Source organism: Eptesicus fuscus, chromosome 2, assembly GCF_027574615.1.
Source record: "Eptesicus fuscus isolate TK198812 chromosome 2, DD_ASM_mEF_20220401, whole genome shotgun sequence".
In the NCBI taxonomy this organism is placed as follows: domain Eukaryota; kingdom Metazoa; phylum Chordata; class Mammalia; order Chiroptera; family Vespertilionidae; genus Eptesicus; species Eptesicus fuscus.
In genome coordinates, this window is record NC_072474.1 from 15358477 (window position 1) to 15382468 (window position 23992).

At 41.5% G+C, this 23992-nt stretch overlaps 1 protein-coding gene across 1 annotated transcript; it reads right to left on the minus strand.

The window, feature by feature from the left end:
- Nucleotides 1-89: 89 nt before the first annotated feature.
- LOC129151285 (ankyrin repeat domain-containing protein 26-like) lies at nt 90-23914 on the minus strand. Its single transcript, XM_054725612.1, has 8 exons — nt 23653-23914; nt 19718-19879; nt 11544-11828; nt 10770-10981; nt 7999-8152; nt 3109-3262; nt 2369-2414; nt 90-1048 (listed from the first exon to the last, which is right to left on the minus strand). Exons 1-7 carry the CDS (start codon nt 23875-23877, stop codon nt 2383-2385), a joined length of 1224 nt encoding a protein of 407 aa, XP_054581587.1. The 5' UTR covers nt 23878-23914; the 3' UTR covers nt 90-1048; nt 2369-2382.
- Between the last annotated feature and the right edge of the window lie 78 nt (nt 23915-23992).

Below are 23992 nucleotides of genomic sequence, written 5' to 3' on the forward strand. Positions count from 1 at the left end.
CAGCTGCCCAGGGCCGCCCAAGGCTCAGGTAACCAGGGCCGGCCGAGGCTTGCGCTGCCAGCAGTGGCAGCAGCAGAGGTGTGATGGGGCATCGCCTTTCCCTGATCACTGGGTCGCCTCCCACCCCTGAGGGAGAGGGGGTAGGTCGGGCTGAAGGACCCCCCCTCCAGTGTAGGAATTTTCATTCACCGGCCTCTAGTTAAAATATGAATGACAAGTTGTTTGTTTGGATATTGTTTAAACAGTTGGTATTTGGGCAATTTGAGTATGTATAATTCAATAGTGCTGGCTTTCATGTACAAAATGTGCTTAAAACTTAGTTAGATTCCCCCAAAATACCCCAGTTTCAAATACAATATAAATTTTCATCAAACATATGATCAAAATTTTTTTCTTTAATCAAAAGTTCATGTCATGAGTCTAATGGAAAACAAAATGCTATATAAACAGTCCAGTAAATAATTTTTTGCTGTTTATGTTTCAGTAAAGCCGGTAGTCTTGATCCGGCATCTAGAAGGGTTCAGCAATCTGGAGAAGGGGCTGTGTATAAATTAAATAAGAGTCCAGAGATGAAACATAATTTTGATAGGCATTATAGGGAGTCAGAGAAGACTTAGCTAAAGGAACTAAGTTCTCCTTGTCTCAGGACCCCTGGCTTTTTATGAACACAATTTGTCCTAAGGCAAAGTGGAGATATCACATCAAAGGTCAGGGTTTCATACACAAATCCATTGTCAGATTGGTGGAGTTACCTCCAGCTGTTCAGGTGTTTGGCCAGGAGGAGGCAATAACATGTAGATTAAGATGCTCTAAGTTGTCTGGCAGCAAGCAATCATCCTTTTCAGGTTTGGAGAAATGCCTTTCAGACATCCCAGATGATTCAGCCCTCCTGGCATGCTGGAATTGGCTTCCAGCATTTCAGATCATGTGATTTTCCAGCAAAATCTCTTTATATTCTTGTAGATCTTGACATGAACTTGACTGACTGACTGATCCTACAGATCCTCAGGACAAACTCTATAGGATTCAGCTTTAAATTTAGCAGCACCTGGAAAGAAAAAGAATTCTATTCTTTAAACTACAATTATGTATGAGTGTTAAGAAGAATAAAGACATCTATAACTGGATACACAGCACAAGAATACCATGAAGCTTAATTATTAATTCAGTGGTTGCACACTGTATTAATTGGTATCACGGCTAAGTATCAGAGCTTCTGGTTTTCCCCATCCTTCATTCATTTATTCAACACCGTGCACTAAGGTAGTATGACAAGCAGTGGAGTTACAAGATGAAGATGACACAGCCCACCCCTGAACAATCATCTGTATATATAAATGGCTAATATGCAGGAGTTTGATCACTCTCTATACATGCATTGACCACTGAGGGCAGCATGGAATGAAGGAAGGCCCGTCCAGAACCTGGAAGGCTCCCATCAGCCCTAATTGCCAGCCAGGCCTAGGGACTCTACCTTTGCATGAATTTCATGCATCGGGCCTCTAGTTTACTATAAACTGAAAAAATACAACTAATGAACAGGCAATTTCCACTCAGAGCAATAGATATTACCAACCAATGTAACACAAGGCACTATTGGAGCGCACAGAGGAGACATCCCAGTTTTGTGTCAATATTGTTGGCTTTTTGGTGGTGGTGATATGTAAGTTCATGCTGACGGAATAAAGAAAAGTATGCCAGAAAGAGAAATGAAGCAGATGCCAGGACTAGAATGAGGAAGACCATTTGTGGAACTAGAAATAGTCTAGTTTAGCTAGCTGCTAGAGCAAAGGGGCAGAGCAGCAAATATGAGGCTGCATTATTTGGCAAGAACTGAGTGGATTTCAGTGTTTTTACTCCATGCAAACGAATTTGGAGTTTTTCATGAGGGTGCAAGGTAAAAGAATGCCAAAGTCAATGACTGGAATTTTGAATATTGCCCCTCAGTTGACAGTTATATGAACTGTAACTGCCTGACTCAGTATTACTAAACGAGTCTGGTTATTTGGCCTTATAGCACTAGCAAAAACATGAGAAGTGGATGAAGCCAGTTTTCTGACCATGGTTTCAGTGTGCATGTCGACAGTCCATGGCAGAGGGAAGGAAGAGAATAGACAGAAATGAAGAGACATACATACTGGTAGACTTCTGAGATCTTTAAAGAGCTTTAGAACATGATAATTACATGTGGAATAAACATATTCTTCCTTATGACTGTTTATATTTCACATTTTTCATTCACATGGATAAGAAAATACTTAATGAAGTATATTTTTATCCAAACATGGAAACAGATGTCATTTCCTATTCTCAGTTTATTTAAAAATTCAATGATATCTAAAATTATTAATAAACTTTGGCAACATACCATCTTTCATTTCTCTAGATAGGGTTTTTCCATAATCCTGCGACATCTGAAATAGATCAAATATTATTTTTAGTATTTAAGTTAAATGAGACGATATTAGAGGAATGATATACAGTATAGCTTATGAAATGTGTCCTTTAAATACTACTTTTAGAGACTGGAGCATTGGGGATTGCACAAATAGAAAAGTAATCACATAAATAAAATTAATTCAGACTCATTTTAATTTTAGATAATAGAGAACAGGTATATATAATGCTATTTAGATTAATCTGATAAAAATGCAATTATTATCGGTCCATTGAATAACCGTAACTTCAGAAAATCCTTGATATCATTGGTTTAAAGAAGTTTAAACAAGTCAGGTCATATTTCACACTGAATGTATTACTTTGTGATTCCAAGAAAAACTGCTATTAATAAAAATTTAGGTTTTTTTTTTTTTAACTTAAATTGTTTTTTCTTTAAAATGAGCTTTCCAGCCCCCTTCAGGCCAAGTGCTGCTAGCCCCCAGCCCCCCGAAGTTGCGTTTCCCTGCTGTGGAGGCGGGGGGGGGGGGTGGCCCATGGAGGCGCTGAGGGGCCACACTGGGTTCTGTGTTGCTGGGTAAGGGGTCTGCTCCTGGTGGTGCTTCAGTTCTCCTGTACCTCATGCCACTCCTTCCTGATCCCCAGGTCCCAGCCCACTGGTCTGTCCTGCATAGCCCAGGCCAAAGGAATGGGAACCCCTCTGAGGTGTACCTGGAGCAGTGGCCTTCGCAGGGAAAGATGGGGTGTCTTCGAGGAAACCGGAGCCTGTGGTGACCCCCGATGACCCTGTTCGCAATGCTGGGGATCCAAATGCAGCCTGACTCGGGCTGTCATGGATATGCTGGTAGATGATGGGGTCTGTATTCTAAATCATGGAAAAGCCCATACAAGAGATAAGTGACTCTGGTCTCAATATATTCAGACTAGAGGCCCAGTGCACGAAATTCAGGGATCCCTCAGCCCGGCCGGCACCCTCTCCAATCTGGGACCCCTTGTCCAACTGCCTCTCACAATCCAGGTCCACTGGCTCCTAACCACTCACCTGCCTGCCTGCCTGTCACCCCTAACCACCTCTGCCTGCCTGCCTGATTGCCCCTAACTACTCCCCTGCCGGCCTGGCCTTAACTGCCTCTGCCTCGCCCCACAACTGGCACCCAGGATTCCCTCCTGTGGCTGGTCGCCGGCACCTGGGGCACAGAATTCACTCCCTCTGTCCGGCTGCGGGCACCCAGGACCCAGGCCAGCTTTACCCGGGGTGGCCGCAGCCACAGGGGACCCTGGGAGGGTGCTTCGCCTGTGCCGCAAGCGCAGGTGCTTGGGACCATGGGGCAGGTGGCTTGTCCCTCTCCCGGGCTGCAGGCACAGGCGCTGGCACTGGCACCGATCCCGGGTTGGGTGGCTTGTCCCTCTCCTGAGCTGCAGCCTGGCTGGTCCCCTCCCCCCTATCCCCACTGTTGAGTGTCTAAGCCTTTACTGCATGACAGCATTAGGAGCCAGCAGTCCCGGATTGCGAGAGGGATGTCCGACTGTTGGTTTAGGCCTGATCCCTGTAAACTGGAAGCAGGACATCCTTCAAGGGTTCCCAGATTGGAGAGGTTGCAGGCCTAGCTGAGGGACACCCCACCCCACCCTGTGAACGAATTTTGTGCATCAGGCCACTAGTTAATAACATAAATCCTATTAGTAGCAGTCTTTACACTCAATTTATAAAGCACAGATTATTTAGCCACACTATAAGAAACTTGAAGGAGAAATTTTTTAGTTAAACTAAGGAAATTCTTCCTTAAAGGAACTATCCATTCCCTCCAAATAAAACTTGATTTACCAAAATCAATCAACAAATGAATTATCTGTGTTGGGGGTTATGTATAGCAAAATTTACCAGTAAAGCACAAAACAAATTTCTCTTTACCGTCTAGCATACTTCTGCCCATCCTCTTTCATCCTTAGTTGGTCTGTACACAAGACATGAACTTAATTTCCATTGTGATTTAACCCCATCAGAAATTATAGGAGCACCTTCACTTCTCTGTCCTCCAGTCTCCACATGAGGCCTTAGACTCCCTCTACCTTCCTCACGAGAGGACGGGAGGTGTACCTGTTGTGTGCACTTGAGAAAAGGAACTGAGGATGCTTGCTTAGCTCCAAAACACTTGTTTGAAAAGACATGTCTGCCCACAGTCACATGAATTTGGGTCTGCTCTCATCTCTGCAGGGAGCAGCCTGCCCAGGGACAGGTGTCAGCTATTTCTTTCCTCCACTCACAACTGGGTGTGAAACTGCCTGATTTGGGATGAGTGTTCAGAAGCCAACTGTGACCCCACATCTAAACCACATTTTCCAATGCCTTAGTATGTGTGAGTAAGCAAGCTGGTAAGTCCATCTCCATCTGCCTGACTCCTGTGATCTAATCTCAAGAGGGAAACAGGGCTGTCATTTGCCACCTACCCCAGCCCAGCTCCAACAAGAAAGATAACTACCCTACACTTACAGATATGACTACAGGGCAATTGTCTAAGTGGACAAAATAAAGTGAAGACATGAGGAATTACCTAGAGCATATAATTGATGGGATAAACGAGTTTATTAAGCTCTGTTCCTGCCTTCTGAAAAACTAGCATACCCACTGTGAGAGAGTGAATAGACGTAAAATTCAGAGTAGAAAGACACTGCCTTGTTCACGTAAACATGAGGTCTGTGCTTCATCAGGAAGCACTGAGACTCAACATTGTGTTGAGATGCAATGTTCTGTCTGCCATGTACAAAGCTGAAGTCTTAGGAACAGGAACTGTTTTAGCTTCCATGTATTTGTATACCAAGAGTTGCTAACCAAATGCTAACACATTTAAGAAATAGAAAAAAATTAAAGAAATTATTAAAGTTCTAATATTTTATGAGTCTTAGAAATGAACCAAAAGTCCAAAAATCAATCAATGTAAAATTGAGTCTCCCTATTTAACACAAACTGAAAGAACAATGAGGAACTATGTGACATGCATTGTGTTAGGAACAAAAATCCTGAAAAACAGTTGAATATAAAAAATTTTTAAATCAAATAAATTCTGTCTGTTATAAAATTGTTAGGAATAAATTTTTAAGTTTTCAGTTCTAAGAAAACAATTCTATGTGCAAGAAAATCAAGTGATATGTCAAGCTAATTTTAACTTTTGTAATTTATCATAATAACATAAATAAAACTGTGAAATCACTTCTGATACATTGGATAAACATCCAGAATTAAACTAGAATGTGAAGAAAACTAACAGTAAGACTTAGCAAAACAGATATGTAGCAAACTATATCAGTACAATGGAATCAATTGGGCAAGGCTCACCTCCATGTAATGATGTCAAAGGCAACAAACCTAAATATCATCAATGTGAAGAGGACTGAAATCACAGATTAGAGTGCTACTTTATTATGCAAATCAATAGAGGCCTAGTGCATGAAATTCGTGCATGGGGGGGGGGGGAGTGTCCCTCAGCCCAGCCTGCACTCTCTCCAATCTGGGACACCTCGAGGGTTGTCCGACTGCCCATTTAGGCCTGATCCCGAAGGACATCCCTCTCACAATCTAGGACTGCTGGCTCCCAACTGCTCACCTGCCTGCCTGCCTGACTGCCACTAAACCACTTCTACCTGCCAGCCTGATCAGCCCCTAACCACTCCCCTGCCAACTGGATCAATGCCTAACTTATTTCCTGTTGGCCCAATTGCGCTAAACTGCCCTCCCCTGTCAACCTGGTCACCCCTACCTGCCCTCCCTGCTGGCCTGGTTGGCCCTCACTATCCTCTCCTGCAGGCCTGGTCACCCCCAACTGCCCTCCTCTGCTGGCCTGGTCACCACTAACTGACCTACCTAGCCAGACTGGTCTCCCCTAACTGTCCTCACCTGCCAGCTTAATTGCCCCCAACTGCCCTCCTTTGCAGGCCTGGTTGCCCCTAACTGTCATCCCCTGCAGACCTGGTCCCTCCCAACTGCCCTCCCCTGTTGGCGTGATGGCCCACAACTGCCCTCCCCTGCTGGCCATCTTGTGTCCACATGGGGGTGGCTTAATTTGACTATATGGGTGTGGCCATGTTGTGTGTTGAAGTGATGGTCAATTTGCATATTACATCTTTATTAGATAGGAAGGATTGTCCTTAAAGTTAGAAAAACAATGCTTAATAAGACAGAACACCACAGTAAGAATAGTCCAAAATGTTTAAACCTTACAAATAAAGGGATTGATAAACAAATTCAATATTGGTGTATTTGTAACATTTATTCTTTAAAACCATAATTTAAAAATCTTTAGAAGTCTGTTGTTTTGTACTGTCCCATCCCAAAACCCACCCCTTTCTATTATTTTAGACAACATGTTACCATCTCTCATAGAATTAGTTGTTTTCCTAATGGCAATAACTACATCCCCAGTGATTCTACAAGGCACCTTCTTTCAATAAGTCTAAGAATTTTGTAAACAACAGTTGCTATAGAAATTTTGTGCCCTAACCAGTTTGACTCAGTGAATCGAGCGTTGGCCTGCGGACTCAAGGGTCCCAGTTTCGATTCCGGTCAAGGGCATGTACCTTGGTTGTGGGCACATACCCAGTAGGGAGTGTGCAGGAGGCAGCTGATCAATGTTTCTCTCTCATTAATATTTATAACTTTCTATCCCTCTCTCTTCCTCTCTGTAAAAAATCAATAAAATATATTTTTTTAAAAAGAAATTTTGGTGACCTATCTCTATATCTTGATAGATTGGTGCTTCATACTCTCTCTTACAGAGTCTAGCATGATTTGGTGAACCAATGCCCGATAAGGAAACTACGTATACTTTGAAACTACAATGTTAAGTTTAGAATCAACTATTTTTTCCATTTATATAGAAATTGTAAAAGTAAGCAGTTCATTCCTCCCAAAATAGCAAACAAAAAAAAAATTTCCTCAAATATCTTCCCTTGCATTGCTTCTGCATTTACATACTCTTTCTTCTTAATTTTGGAAAATGAGACATTTTCTGGTGAGAACATTTCAAGTCTGCATCATAGTTTCGCCTAACAATTCACAAAACTATTTGATTTTTTTTTTGTACTGGTAGACCAGTTTCACAAATTTGTGAAAACTGAGACCTTATTTGGCCAAAAGGCTCTCTAGAAATTCTTAGCTTTGCTCTTCTATGTTGTGTTATGATGAAGCACACTGAAAAAAATAGGTTGAAGTCTCATTTAGCAAAGGCCTGTGCTACCTTTATTGGCCTGAAAAAGACCATAAAACACCATTAAATCATAACCACTGGTTATTAGACAATATTATACAATTGTATTGCTTATATATAGACAATTACTATATATAAGCAAACTGAAATGCAGCTTTTTAAGAAGTTTAAAATGTGTCACTTTAGTCACATTGATTAAGTAAAGTTAATGATAGGCATCTCTTAAAAATGAGAGCTCCAGGGACTTAAAAATGATTATAAAACTTCTATCTTCTTTCTATATTAGCACAATAATTAAGTGTGTACTAGTCAATTGAGCAGCTCAGAATTTCACCAGATGAAAGACAAGGATTATATCAGAAATCTGAAACCCAAGGGGAAAAAAGATAATATAACTAACCCTGCGGTAAGTTGAAGTGCATGGCCTTGAGGTAGGAATCCCCAAGTTATCTCCTGGTGTAGAAGTTCTCTTGCTGAGCAATACTGCATTCAGCTGTTTCTCTACGAAAAGTTTGTTGCCGACCTCTGATAGCCTCTTCGTAGTCCTGGGAAAACTGTAAACAACAAATGCTTAGTATTTTCTTTTTCCTTAAAGTGACTTATAATTTTTTAAAGTAGCCAGGATAGTAAATGGAATTGCCCATTAAATATCATTTTAGCAATGAAAATGTGTCAGAGCCGATCTACTCTATTCAAGTATAGGTTCTTAATTTTTCTAAAAAAGTACTTATGTTTCCAGGAAGAGGGGGAGGGGGTCCCAGCTAAATACTTAATCCAAAGTAGGGAGGCTGTCAGTGATACAGACGGCTTATCAGGTAACTAGAGGCCCGGTGCACAAAATTCGTGCACGGAGGGGGGTTGTTCCTCAGCCCAGCCTGTACCCTCTCCAATATAGGACATCCCTCTCACAATCCAGGACTGCTGGCTCCCAACTGCTTGCCTGCCTGCCTTCCTGATTGCCCCTAACCGCTTCTGCCTGCCAGCCTGATCACCCTCTAACCACTCTGCTGCCAGCCTGTTTGCCCCCAGCTTCCCTCCTCTGCCAGCCTGGTCACCCCTAACTGCCCTCTCCTGCAGGGTTGATCACCTCCAACTGCCCTCCCTTGCAGGCCTGGTCCTTCTCAACTGCCCTCCCTTGCAGGCTGGGTGCCTCCCAACTGCCCTCTCCTGCTGGCCATCTTGTGGTGGCCATCTTGTGTCCACATGGGGGCAGGATCTTTGACCACATGGGGGCAGCTATATTGTGTGTTGCAGTGATGATCAATCTGCATAGTACTCTTTTATTAGATAGGATAGAGGCCTGGTACAGGGGTGGGAGCCAGCTGGTTTGCCCTGAAGGGTTTCCCGGATCTGGTGGGGGTTCCCTTGGGGTATGGGGCGGCCTGAGAGAGGGGCCTGTGGTGGTTTGCAGGCCGGCCACGCTCCCTGGAAACCCAAGCGGAGGCCCTGGTATCTGGAATTTATTTTCCTTCTACAATTCAAACCCTGTGCCTGGAGCAGAGCCAAGCCTGGAGCTCCCTCCAAGGAGGCCGGCAGCCATTTGTGTTGGGGTTATAATTGAAACTTTGTTGCCTTAAGCAGGTGGGCCCTGCCAGGGTGTGTGGAAAGCTTTGCTTCCCCTGTTGTTGCTGGCAACCCTGGCCTGCTCTCTCAAGCTCCATTCTGCCGCCATTTGTTTGAATTTGTTTACCTTCTATAATTGAAACTTTGTAGCTTTAGTGGAGGCTTAGGCCTGGCAAGGGCAGGCAGAAAGCTTGGCTTCCTCTGTTACGTAGGAAACCTTGTTCTCTGTGGCTGTAGCCATCTTGGTTTGGGTTAATTTGCATGCTAACTCTGATTGGATGGTGGGCGTGGCTGGTGGGCATGGCTTGTGGGTGTGTCGGAGGTATGGTCAATTTGCATGATTGTCTATTATTAGGTAGGATACTTGCTGCCTCTGGAAGGGCTGTACTTACAAGATCCTTGAAGATGTCCTTGGACATATTTAGTAGCCACTTTAGAGATTTAAAAAAAAAAATCCCTCAAAGAATTTGGCCAGCATTTGCCTTCACCACCTTGTGCAATAAACTCATTACCTTGGAGGTATTAATCATTTGACACCAAGGCATAATTTAGAGCAACAGCCTCTAAGGGAGAACAAGATAACCTGCCTGGTGATCAAATGAACAAAAACAGCTCCAGAGGCCATCTATCTATATTATAAAAGGCCCGAGGCCATAACACCGGAATGCGAGTACAACCAAACAAATGGTCACCAGGAAGTGCATGGAGCACCTCTCAGTCCCTCTTCCCCCTCCCCACCCCCACCCCCCAGCTTGTGAGCCTCTTGGCACAAAGGTGGGGCCTGCGGCTGTGGGGCCTGTGACTCATGCAGCATGGAGGCGGCGGGCTACTCATGCACAGAGGGTCTGGGGTCCCACTGGCATGGCGGGTCTGGGTCCCGCAGGTGCGGCAGGCCTGGGTCTCGTGCGATTTTGTATATATAGTATATATAGGATACTAATATGCAATGTGTCCCCTCAGGAGTTCGACTGAGAGACTGGGAGTTTGATCACTCACTATGATGTGCGCTGACCACCAGGGAGTGGTGCGGAACGAAGGGAGGCCCTGGCCAGTAGCCAGAAGGCTCCGATCAGACCTGATCACCAGGCAGGCCTAGGGATCCTATCTGTGCATGAATTTCATGCACCAGGCCTCTAGCCTATTGATAATAACAAAGATCACAATCAAGAAAGTAAATATACCAAGTACCAGAATGTGTTGGAGTAATTTAACCCTTTGTGTTTAAGTTGTTATATTAAGTATTTCTATTTAGGGGACTTCTGATGAGCAATTTTATAATAATATCACTGTCTAAATTTTAGAGCTTCAAGACACTCAGCTTAAAGACTAGTAGTAGACCCAGTTAACTACATGAAAATATTAAGGCGCAGGGGGGTAGGGGGGGAGAATAAAGGCATGTAAAAGCAAAAAAGGGGGAGAGATGAAACTGTCTTGAAGGAACATTTGAAAGGTAAGTGTATTTAGTAACATCACTTTCCACAGCTCTAAGATTTAGTTGGCTTTCACGAACTATTAATCTATGAACCTGGCCCAATAGTAACTATGCTTAAAGTTTAGAGGCGAATTAATGAGTTAATTTTATTTTCTCTGATTCTGCATTTGACTTACTCAGTTAGCTTATTTTCCAGTAACTTTATGCCTTCCAATTCTTCTTGGCGGAGTTGCACATACTTTTCCAATTCTCTTTTGATATCATCTTGAGAAGTTTTCGCTTTAGAGATTTCTGATTCCACCTGCTTATTTCTGCGTTCCCAATGACTCATCGTTGAAGGGTGATTATTTATCATCTGCTCTGACATTTCTTGAGATGCTCTTTGAGCCTACAGCAAATAAAAAGTATAAATTCTTAAAGTAAGTATAGCCTGAACACTTATATTTGTTTTCTTTGGTTTTGAGTCATCAACTCAGAGATCAGCTTTAAATGTCAAAAAGCTGAAATTTATTATATTTATCATCAATGTCTACTGAATTAATTCTGAATTATAAAGTTAATCATTCTTCTGTTAGTACTCCTATAATCTGATAATTCAAAGAATAATAGAATTGGTATAAGATATTAAAAGTTAAAAATGTAACTTAATTCAAGTGTATGGTACAATTTTAAAATCACGGTTTTTACCTTTTCTTCCTAATAGTCTTATTTTACATCAACTAGTCTTAAAACTAAAATGATCCTCTACTAAAAATCATTTGGAAAGATAAAGTTAGTGATAATGTTGGAATCTAAAATACTGAAAAGGAAAAACAAACGCCACGTTCCTTCCAGAAATCTACAAAATAAATTGCTATTAAAGGAAGTAGAGGAAAGGCAAAAATACTGTATTTATCCAAAAAGTAATTTGCAGTGAAATGAATTAAAGCACATTAAATCAATAAATTAACCTTTAAAAGTGAATTGACTTTTTCTATTGTGTCTGCTATATCCCTTCTTGCTCTTTCTTCAGTCTTCTTTTTATACTCTTCTATTTCACAGGATTCTACCATATTCGTTTCCATATGTGTTCTGAGGTTTATTGCTTCTTGTTTCGCCTTCTTTACTCTATCCTTTAGTTCTTCACGTCTCTTTAGAAGTGCTTCCACTGATAACTCCTGTTGAGGTGCCTTTTCTTTATCCAGACGTATACATTTTGAAGAAGAAGGTTGCAGTTTTGCTATAAGCTCATCATTCTGCATGAATAAAAAAATATATAGTTTGGTTATGAAAGTGTGGACACCAGTATGAAATTTTGAAATGAATTCAGTTGCAATAAAATGTTTCCTATACTCTGGTAGGGTCTTAGAATGTGAAACCTTAAATTGCTCAGAATCAAGACCAAAGTAAAAACAACCAGGCGTCATAAAAATATATTTACTGTTGTCATCTTTGCCACACAATATCTCTTCTGCACTTGATTTTAGACTCTTTTTTCTATGACTTTTTCATGTCTTTCTTCCACAAAATGACTACACATTGCTCCTGGTAGAAAGACTCTTACCTCTTCTCCCATCTTAATACTTCATAATCTTTAAAAAAAAATGTCTTAGGGATATCATATTGAGGTATTCAGGACTTAGTCAACAAGCGCCTCCAAAAGTAAGACTTTCAAAATGAAACTAATTAATGAATCTTTAAATATAGACTCTAATGCCATACATCTTTTACTGAACTACAAAGGTTTGATGCTAATTTGAATTGCATTCCAAAAAGAAATGATTCCCTGCATTACATCTCTCACTGTAAAAGTTTAGCGAGATGAGCCCTACATTTTTTAGAATAAAAAAATAATGGGTATGGTGGCTTAATCCAAAAGTGCTATCTTGAAATTCTCTGTTACTTCCCATAAAATAAGAGAACATACTAAACAAAAACAACATCATCATCATCAACAACAAACTTGCCTGAATGTCAGTGATCATGACTTGGGAAGAACTACTTTCCTTCAGATACAATGGTTATTTGGTAAGACAAGGTGAGGAATGCCGAGTTTTTGAAGCACGTCTCCAGATTGTTTGGCACTTGTCCATGAAATAGGAGCTGGTCTGAGGGCTAACTGGGTTCTGGTGACTAGGATATGGTGACTGCTGTGTGCCTGCTATGTCTGGTGCCATCTGACCCTCTCCCCAGGAAAGCTCACCCTGGGAACCCAGCCACAATGTTGTGAAGAACAAAGCAGCCCAGGCCACGTGGTCAGTCCTCATACAGGTGTCCAGCTGAGCTGCCCTAGCGAACGTCCCAGCCAAAAGCCCGCTGCACCTGACAAACCCGTGAACGAACAAGCCTTTGGATGATTCCACTTCCCAGCTTCAGGTCATCCCGGCTGGTGATCAGTGGGAAAGAAATGAGCTGGCCTCACTGCAGATTTGTGAACAAGTAAATGCTGCTCTAAGACACGAGGTTTGGAGGTGGTTATTAAGCAGCAATAAGTAACTGGCACAGATACTGACATTAAAAACAGGGTGCTGACACTAAAAAGAAACACACATACGTGTGGGAGGCCCTTTAAACAGGAGGCAGGGGGAACCCGACATAATGTGGAGAAGTGTGAGAATGAAAGCCAAAAGGGCCTCCAAGAAAGGATGAGTGGAGCCTGATGGCCCCTGAGGAGACTGACAGCACGGGCTTCTGGCAAAGTGAACACAGTGACAGTGAAACGAGGATGACAGAGATTCTCGCTAGGAAGCAGCGGAAAGTGAAATCAAAGAGAAAGATCAGCTGAAGAAGGACAGTTAAATAAAAAGAACCCAGATTTATGGGTTTCAAAGATCCATTTCCTGTTTATACCTTCTCCCACATGTCCAATTGTCAAATAATGTTAAATAAAGAAATGGCTTCTGGGCTAACATCAGATCCAAGGTGTCCAGGAAACCATGGTCTAAGGATGAAACCAAGACTTATAAAACCCTTAAGACCTCAGAAGCATTTACGTGGTGCCTCAAGGATTTTCGGAACGTAAGCTTTTTAAAGGCACTGTCCTACAACACCTCCAGGAAGCCCAAGGTGAAGAGCTTACCTGAAAACAAGTTGTGAGGTGGCTTTTCTAATGCCATGAACCCCAATAAAAGTAACTGGACACTCAAAGCTTCTAAGAGAATGGTAGTAGGAGAAACCCTGCCTGCTAGCTCGGCCTCTTTAAGGGAGACCCGGACAGTACACAATCAAAAGAACCTGTGGGCCTTAGTTGTTCCACAGAGAGGAAGCAGGCTGCAAAAAGAGCTGCAAGCACAGGCCATTTCTTATGAAAAGGACAGAGCAAAGTCCAGAGGGAACAGCCAAGAGCCACAGAGAAGCACTCCAAGGTTAGGACTAAGCTTTCCTTTCCTCAGTGAGGAAACAGAGAGGATTATGAAATCATTTTAAAGCTCAGTGGCAAAACAACTGCAATGCCTTTTGGCACCATTTAAGTACAATTTCTCCTCTCGCTTACTTCAAGCTTGCTTATGTTATACCACAGTGTTTCTCCATAGGAAACAAACTGGCTTTAAATTTTTGAGATTTCAGCCCTAGCTGGTTTGGGTCAGAGGACAGAGCATCAGCCTGCAGACTGAAGGGTCCAGGGTTTGATTCAGGTCAAAGGCACATTCCTTGGTTGCAGGCTCAATCCCCAATAGGGGGCATGTAGGAGACAGCCTATCAATGAATCATTGATGTTTCTCTCTCTCTCTCTCTCTCTCTCTCTCTCTCTCTCTCTCTCTCTCTGTTTCTCTCTCTTTCTCCCCCTCCCTCCCTCCTTTTTTCTCTCTGTAATAAAATATACTATATATATATAAAATAAAATAACAATGACCACATACACACTCTCCTCTGGTCCTGCAACCGCAGTTCATTTCTAAACAGTAACCATGATGTACAGTCTTCCACTTTGTCTATTCCTTTTCTATTTACTTATTTTTATTTTTGCTTAGTTTTGGGGGAAGGAAGTGGTAGCATGTTTATTTTTCTTCACCCTGTTGCATGCCATGGACTAGAACTATATTGAGCTTGAAGGGAGATGCAACAAGTTTAAGGAACTCAATACCTGGTTTTATAATTTAATGACCTTTGTTTTGAATATTTAAGCTAAAGGTAAGGGCTAGAGATTATGTATTTAGCATAAACAAATAAGTGTATAATCAATACAATAGAAATTATGAGGAATTTCAGAAAGATAACAGCCTCAAACTAAGAATCCCTAAAAGACAGAAAGCTGATAGGATCAAGTCCCAGACATACGCAGAAGAGGAATACTCTGAAGAATAAATTAGGGGAGCTCAGGTCCAGCAGCGGATAGAGACAGTGGGCACCTAAGACAATAGGGTGTGTTTTTTTCACCTTTTGGGATAGAACATTTCTAACAAAACAAAAAAAAGAAGATAGAATATTATATTGGCCCTCCATAGGTTCATCGCCCAGGTTCACAATTTTATTTTTTTATTCTTCATTTCTTTTCTACCTCACTTCTTTTTTATTTCCTTTCCATCACGATGTATCCCCTCTATGGCCTCTTCCATCTCCACCCAACCCCCTCACACACCTGGAAATCACCACACTGTTGTCCATGTCAATGAGTCCTCTCTAATTTTTTCTCTTTTTTGTTCCATCCCTACACCACCCCCAACACCAACACCATCACAAGCAGATAAGTCCCATATGATTTCACTCATATGTGGAATTTAATGAACAAATGGAACTACCAAGCCAAATAGAACGAGACTTCCAGAAAGCAGTCTATTCCTTTCTTAAAATTCTCTCAGAGATCCTTAAATCTCAACACTTCAAACCAGATTCCCTAATCAACATTTCTGGCCTTGACCTCTTTACTGAGGTCATCTGTACTTTTCTTTCTCCCTTCTTGCTCCTCATAAACAATGTCCTCAACCACACACTCATAAACCATGAGTGACATGGATCGCCCTAGTAGATATCGAATCCTGTCCATTTTGTGTTGATTCTAATTGGTGTTAGTTTGAGTGTACTACTTCTATGTTCTGAGTTTGGGGGCACCTTCACCCTTAAGATGTTGACCAGCATTCTCTGTCTTGTTTTTCTCTTATAATGCAAATGTTTTTTGCAAGTGTCAGATTATCAATTATTTGCCCTTATTTATTTATTTGTTTATTTATTACATCTTTATTGTTCAGGTATTACAATTGTTCCTCTTTTTTTCCCCCCATAGCTCCCCTCCACCTGGTTCCCACCCCACCCTCTGCCCTTACCCCCCCCCACTGTCCTCATCCATATGTGTACGATTTTTGTCCAGTCTATTTCCGCACTCCCCACACCTCTTTCCCCCTGAGAATTGTCAGTCCATTCCCTTTATATGCCCCTGATTCTATTATATTCACCAGTTTATTCTGTTCATCAGATTTTTATTCACTTGATTTTTAGATTCACTTGTTGATAGATATGTACTTGTTGTTCATAATTTTTATCTTTACCTTTTTCTTCTTCTTCCTCTTCTTACAGAATACCTTTCAGCATTTCATATAATACTGATTTGGTGGTGATGAACTGCTTTAGCTTTTTCTTATCTGTGAAGCTCTTAGTCTGACCTTCAATTCTGAATGATAGCTTTGCTGGGTAGGGTACTCCAGGTTGTAGGTTCTTGCTATTCATCACTTTGTATATTTCTTGTCACTCTCATTTGGCTTGCATAGTTTCTGTTGAGAAATCAGCTGACAGTCGTATGGGTGCTCCCTTGTAGGTAACTAACTGTTTTTCTCTTGCTGCTTTTAATAGTCTCTCTTTGTCTTTTGTTCTTGGCATTTTAATCATGATGTGTCTTGGTGTGGTCCTCTTTGGATTCCTTTTGTTTGGGGTTCTGTGTGCTTCCTGAACTATTTCTTTCACCAGGTGGGGGAAATTTTCAGTCATTATTTCTTCAAATAGGTTTTCAGTATCTTGCTCTCTCTCTTCTTCTGGCACCCCCATAATTCTGATGTTGGTATGCTTGAAGTTGTCCCAGAGGCTTCTTACACTATCTTCAAATTTTTGGATTCTTTTTTCTTTTAGCTTTTCCAGTTGAGTGATTTTTGCTTCTTTGTATTTTAAATCTTTGACTTGATTCTTGTGTTCCTCTAGTATGCTGTTGGGTGTCTGTATAATATTTTTTATTTCAGTCAGTGTATGTTTAATTTCTAGTTGGTCCTTTTCATATCCTCGAGGGTCTCTCGCATATCCTCGAGGGTCTCATTGAATAAATCGGCCTTTTCTAGGAAATTCTTGAAAAACCTTATAACTGTGGTTTTGAACTCTATGTCTAGTCATTTGTTTTCCTCCATTTCTTTGGTTTGTGATCTGTTTCTTTGTCTCCCCATTTTCGCTGCTTCCCCGAGTTGGTAGGGTAGCTTTGTAGGATCAGCTGTGTCTATGCCGGGAGACAGCCTTATTCGACTAGACTTGCAAAATTGTAAAAGCCTCTGTGCTCAGCTTGCATGGGGTGGAGCTTCAGGGTGGAGCCTACAGCCTTGGCTTTCCGTTTGCCCCGCCCTATGAGGTTCCTGGGTCTCAGTGTTTCTGGGTACTCGCTGCAAGCACCTCTGAGAGAAAGGCGCCCTCGAATTTCACCCGCTGCCAAACAGTCTAGTCTCTCCCCAATGAATCTGGATTCCCAGATTTTCGCCCGGAACTGGGGTTCAGTGCAGTTGGAACTGGGGTTCAGCGCAGTCCGGAGCTTTTGTCTCCTTCCCGCTAGAGCAATCCTGTGGCACACTCAACAGTCCGTCCTCTGCACGCATTCACGTGCGCACCCTGGAGCTCTGCCTTTCGCCACTCCCCTGAGTTTCCGCCTTACAGCCCAGATTCCCCAGTATGAGCCTGGGTCCCCAGGGTCTCACCCAGTACTGGGGTTCAGTGCAGTCAGAGCTGGGGTTCAGCGCAGTCTGGAGCTTTTATCTCCTTCCTGCTAGAGAACGCCAGCCAGTCACTCAGCCGCCCATCCTCTCCAGCTCCATCCTCTTCATACGCGCACGCTGCACGCCCGTGTCTCCATACCTCAGTCTTTTACAGCTCCTCTGATTTTCCTCATGGTTTTCTCTTTCCTTCTAGTTATAGGATTTCCAGACAGCCAGCTTTCCTATGGATCTGGATGATGTCCGTTTTGTCTTTTAGTTGTATTTTTGAAATTGTTGTGCAAGGCTGCAGTTTAGGTGTTTACCTATGCCACCATCTTCAATAATAATTTCTTATTTCATAGAGACCTGACCTATAAAAATCTTCTGAAGTTCTTTTCACATGTATACTCAACTATATTGTTTGAAGGCTTGGGAAATCTAGAGTTATCTTCTTCTTGCCAATTTGAATTCTGTACCTCAACATTGTGTTGATCAAATATCTGGGTTTGAATTCCAAGACTGTCAGTGATATAAAGTTTTTAATTGTATCCTAACAATAGCTAAGCTCACATATGTTCAATTTATACAAAGATAGGTACCCTTATCTATAAGAATAAAAGGTTAATATGCTAATTAGACTGGATGTCCTTGCAGACATCATTCTGGACGTCCTTCTGGATAAATCTGGGGCTGGAGGGAAGTCCAGGTCCCAGGTGCCTGCTGGTGGCCGGAGGGAAGCTAGCCCAGGTCCCAGGTGCCTTCTGGTGGCTGGAGGAAGGAAGCCCGGGTCCCAGGTGATGGAGGGAAGCTGGTGCCAGCGTCCAGGGAAGGAAGGACTACTCTTTCATGAATTTTGTGCACCAGGCCTCTAGTATCAAATAATATGCCCCACAGACAAATTAATACACAGAAAGACAAGATTATCTCTTGTGAAGAAAATTAAGACAATGGGAAATTAAGGGCTAAAGTATTCTGCAGAGCCGAGATGACAAGTGCTGAAATGAATGAGGTCAATGAGAGTTGGAACAGAGAACGCTTCATGGAAGGGAGATTAGGAGCCAGGTCCGAATAGATATAGGATTAAACATGAGGGACAGAAACTGAAAAGACAGAATGGACAGCTTGGGTAAAGGCTGATAGATGTTGAAATCAGCCCAGTTATCTCAGAGGATAAAAATCCAATGGTAAGAAAAGAAAAAACTTATATTCACAAAATGATTTGTACAATAGTGCTCATAGTTGATTTACTAAAAGCCAAAAAGTGAAAACAATACAAAGTTCCATCAATTTATGGATTAATAAGTGGAAGAGCCACACGATGAAGTATTGTTTGGCAATAAAAATAAATAAATAAAATATTGTCATGTGCCATGATGTGGACAATCCTTCAATATATGACATTAAGTGAAAGAAGCCAGTCACAAAGGACTTTAATTTGTGTGGTTGCATGTATATGAAACATCCAGAATAGGCTAATCGATAAAGACAGAAATGAGACTGGTTTTTGCCTGGTGCAGGGCACGATGAGGAGCTGGTAGTGACTGCTAAGTGGTATGGAGTTTGCTTTTGGAGTGATAAAAATATTCTGTAATTGACTGCAGTGATAGATGCACAACTCTTTGAATATGTTTAAAATATTGAATTGTATAATTTAAATAGGCAAATTGTACAATGTGTGAATTATATCAGTACAGTTTTTAAAAATATATCTATTAGTGGATCTAGATTTAATTTCCTTAATTGTTGGTGGTGGATGTACATATTACAATGATCTGAACATTTCCATGCTTTCATAATATTTCCAAGTGAGAGAAAATGAAGGATATGCCTATTTCAACTGGTTTGTAAAATGATCTTCCCGTACAAATTATTCTGAAATCTATTGAATATCCATTCACCAAAGTGAAGAAAAGAACTTTCCATTACGCATTATCCTCTGATTTTGTCTGGCTGCCTCATCATGATAATGGAGATGTCACTAAATCTATTATTTAGTAAGAAAAAAAACCCTCCTGACTTTTATGAAGAATGATGCATAATTGTCAACTTTCCTAAGGGTACATATGATAAGAAAAAAACATAAAATACAAATGACAGAATAATAGCTAGTGTTTAAGAAATAAGTTAACTATAAAGATAATATTATAATAAATTAATCACAATGAAAATACAAAAGAAAGTTGTCCATGAAAAGTAGTATCCTAAAACACTCTATATTATTTAACCAGCTATAGATTAACTGATGACAGGTTAAATTTCATACATACTTGACTTCTGCTTTGATCTAGTTCTTTCTTTAAGTCATGTGTCTTATCTTGTGAAAGCACAGGATGATGCGATTTAACCTCCAGTGAAGCCTCTATCATAGATATTTTTTGTTGAAGTGGTCTCACAACCGCCAGTTCTTCTTGAAGTTGTCTTACAGTGGCCTAGTGAGACATTTCTGTTACTGACTTATAAATCACATTATTATAAAATTATGTTAATAATATACTGTATAACTTCACATAAAGAATTGGGCAAAAGGTTTACATTTGTGAGTATGGGAAACACAGAGTTTATTCTTATATTGTTATTGACTAATTATTGTATTATTCTCTCTACAAACAACTATAAACCTACTTTTTGCCCCACCCTGGATGTACTTTGTTAGAGTCATATATTATTATCTACCATGGTAAAAGTGTAATATGCTAATTAGACTGGATGTCCTACAGGATGAAGCCGAGGCTGCCAGGAAAACCCAGGTCCCAGGTGCCTGCCTGCAGCTGGAGGGAGGGAAGCCTGGGTCCCAGGTGCCGGAGGGAAGCTGGTGGTGGCAGCCAGGGAAGGAAGGCCTACTCTTGCACGAATTTCATGCATTGAGCCTCTAGTTATAATATGTAACTGGAAAAATATCACCACCTACATCAATTCACCTTCTTTTCCTCATATGGACATACTCCTGTTTGCTTTTGCTTTATCAGGTTAAAGACACAGAAAATGTAATGCTTCTGCCTAATCAGTAGTAGGTTATTTAGACAGCTGACTCAGCCCCATTCTCTGGCCCCACCCCTGCAAGAATGAATCTCAAAGCTTTACATCTACTGATGTCTCAAAGAGAACAGAGCATGTAGGTGGGTCAAGTGGAAGTAAATTCAATATTGTGGAACATTTTCTCTTTTTATTTATTTTCCACTAGAGTCTTTAATTAACGTCACAAATTCAATCCCCTGCTCAAATCCTCCAATAGGTTCCTATCTTAGAAGAAACCTGAAGTCATTCCAATGGCCTTCAAGGCCCTAGCTAACCAGGCCTTCACCTGCCTCCCTGCTACACATAAACCCTGCCACTCCTCCCTCGTCTGAAATGGAGATCCAATGCCAAATGAGTAAATGACAGAGAGCTACAATTCTCTCTGTGTTGGGCAAACTTATCTCCAAATGATAGTAATTAGGCCTTGAAATGAGAAATATGAGCAAATTATTTGTAAAAATATTCAAAGAAAACTGGAACTTGTAGTGGAAAGATTAAATCAAGTAGAGTTGCTAAAACTCATCACATTTGTCTCAAATGATGATTTAAGTAGATGCCTTTAAAAGGGTTGAGAGATCATATGAATATATTATTTTAGTCTGAAATATTTTGAAATTTAATTCAAATTGGCATGAATAAAAATACCTTATACCAACTGAAATGTATCAGATTCTATTGAGGACAGGTACTATGAGATACAGCATCTAAACTTCAGTTCATCTGGGAAATCTGAACTTAATTGAATCTAAATTTCAAAATACTCAGTTTAGGTAGAGCATTTCCATTTCCTTGGTTTCTAACGGTATTAAAATGTGGGGACAGAAACATTAAAATTATTATGATGTCAGTATAAAACTAACTTATTAATATCAATCTATATCTGTTAACATTCTATAACTTAACCTCTTAAAGATTCATGGGCAATTCACTGTCTTTACTCAAAACAAAACACCTCTCAGGCACAGCCTCCCCGCTGCCAGGGCTGTCTGCTCCCTGCAGTGGCCAGAGCCGAATGCTGCAGAGCTTCTGGGCTGTGGTCAGGGCCGGCCAGGGGACTCAGGCACCAGGTGAACACAGCAGCATGAGGAGGAGGGTGAGCTGATGGCAGCAGCATGCATCACTTATCTATGAGCCTCCCCCTCCCGCATCCCTAACTGCCTCACCAGACCTCGCTGTTGGAGGTCTGCGAGGCACATTGGAAATTCCTACTTTACAAATCTCACCATGGAGCCCTGTACCCAGATCAGAGGCTCACCAGGGGTTAGCAGGAAGCAGGCGCTGTAGCAGCCTGAGGTCTGGGGTTCCGGGAGGATGGTTGGATTTGGCCCACAGCTCATGGTTTGCCTACCCTGAGCAACTGGTGGTGTTCAGGTGTGACATGACCAGAAACTGGGACAAGATGCTGGTGATGGAAATAGAGAGGAAGGAACTTGATGACAGAGACCTTTGGAGAACACTGATCAGATAGAGAGATAAAGGAGCCTCTGGGACATGCTTGTGCTTGTCAAAGGCTGAGAGATGCAGTGTGGTGGGAAGGACACTCAGGTGCTGATTACTTTATGCTTAGTCATGAAGACAGTAAGTAGAGCTGAGCATTCAGGAAGTCTGGCATAGTTCTAGGTAGGGATCATTAGTGATGAGGTGGGTGGATGATGGGAAGCCAAGGACCAAAACCAGCTTTAGGAAGGGGAATCTATAGGGAGCCAAGGAGGAGTCAAGTCCAGAGGAAGAAGCTTAAAGGGAGGGAAGCAATAGCAATGTAAAAAAGAATAGAAATAGAATTCAGGAAGAGCACACATCCCTGGCCGTTGGCTCAGTGTTAGTGTCTGCCCACACACCAAAGGGTCACGAGTTTGATTCCCAGTCAAGGGCATGTACATGGATTGCCGGTTCAATTCCTGGCCCCAGTTGCTGCACATGTGGGAAGCAACCAATCAATGTGTCTCTCTCACATCAATGTTTCTCTCTCTCTCTCTCTCTCTCTCTCTCTCTCTCTCTCTCTTTCTTTCTCTGCCCCCCCCCCCCATTCTCCCTGCCTTCTACTCTCTCTAAAAAGCAATGGGAAAAAATATCCTCTGATGAAGATTAACAAACAAAAAAGAAAAAGAAAGAAAGAGGACCCAAACGGAGCCAGAATACATCCAGGGAGTGAGAGCTCCCAGCTGTTCTCAGTACCAGCTCAGTGCCCTCTGGGGCCTGGAGGTACTGGTTGGGCTCTGTTTTTCCAGAGCCGTAGCCAGAACTAAGGAACACCCTGGGAATACTGCCACACAGGGTGCTAAAGCAAATCAGACTGTTGACGGATTTCAAATTAACTTCCCAGGGCCCAAGAGTTTTTGTGGAAGGAATACCTCAAGGAGAATTTATCAGAGACCGTTTCTTATATTTGAGCTTATATTAAGAATGAAAAACCCACACCCTTTTCAAAGATAATGTGTTCTATGGCAGATGGTCGTATTTTCTGTAGCTTTCAAAATTTCCATCTGTAGGAAAATCTTTTTACAGGCAAGTCTAGATTGCCTCTGGAATAGCAGATTCTTAGCAGTGAAGTCACTACAGGGTTATACTTTGTTCCCACACATATGCATTGCACACCTTTCGAGTAGTAGACACTGGGGATATGGTAGCAGTGAACCATGAGGGACAGAGCCTGCTCCCTCAGAACTTGTGGTTACATTATCAGAAAATGTGCAGCCATTATTGAAAATGAATTCTAAACTTATAATTAAATAAATTATATTAAAAATAAGGGTAATTCCCTGACCGGTTTGGCTCAGTGTATAGAGCATCGGCATGCGGACTGAAGGGTCCCAGGTTCGAATCCGGTCAAGGACTTGTACCTTGGTTATGGGCACATCCCCAGTGGGATGTGTGCAGGAGGCAGCTGATCGATGTTTCTCTCCCATCGAAGTTTCTAACTCTATCCATCTCCCTTCTTTTCAGTAAAAAATCAATAAAATATATTTTTGAAATATAAGAGTAATAAGTACTCAGGGGAAGAAAAAACCTCTTAGGTCCAATGTTCATTTGTTGGATACAATGTCTGATTTTAAGGTGATAGAGCAAACATATTTATAATCTATATGTTTTTAATATTCAACTAGATTCAACATTTAGCCATCATCAAGTGTTACTTTGAAATTTCTCTTAGGAAACCTCAAAAATATTTATTTGTCTGGATACTTACATCTCTTTCTATATTATCATTTTCATACCGATGCATTTTTTCTTTAAAATGATGCCATTCGTTGATTAACTCATTAATATTTTCCTTCAGGTTAAGAATTTGATTTACACTTTCATCTTTAAATATATTTATTTTATCCTGAATCTGATCTTGGATGTGAATTGCTGTCTTTTCTTCCCTGTCAGCTTTGCTGTGAGCCTGGTCCAGTTGCTGGTGAAGCAGCATATTTTCACTGTGGAGGTGAGATAGCCTCTCCTGTAAGGACTCCTGCTTTCCAACGTCTTTATCCACTTTGCCTTGTTCCTCTTGATACATGTGTTCAGTTTTCTCCTTTTGACAC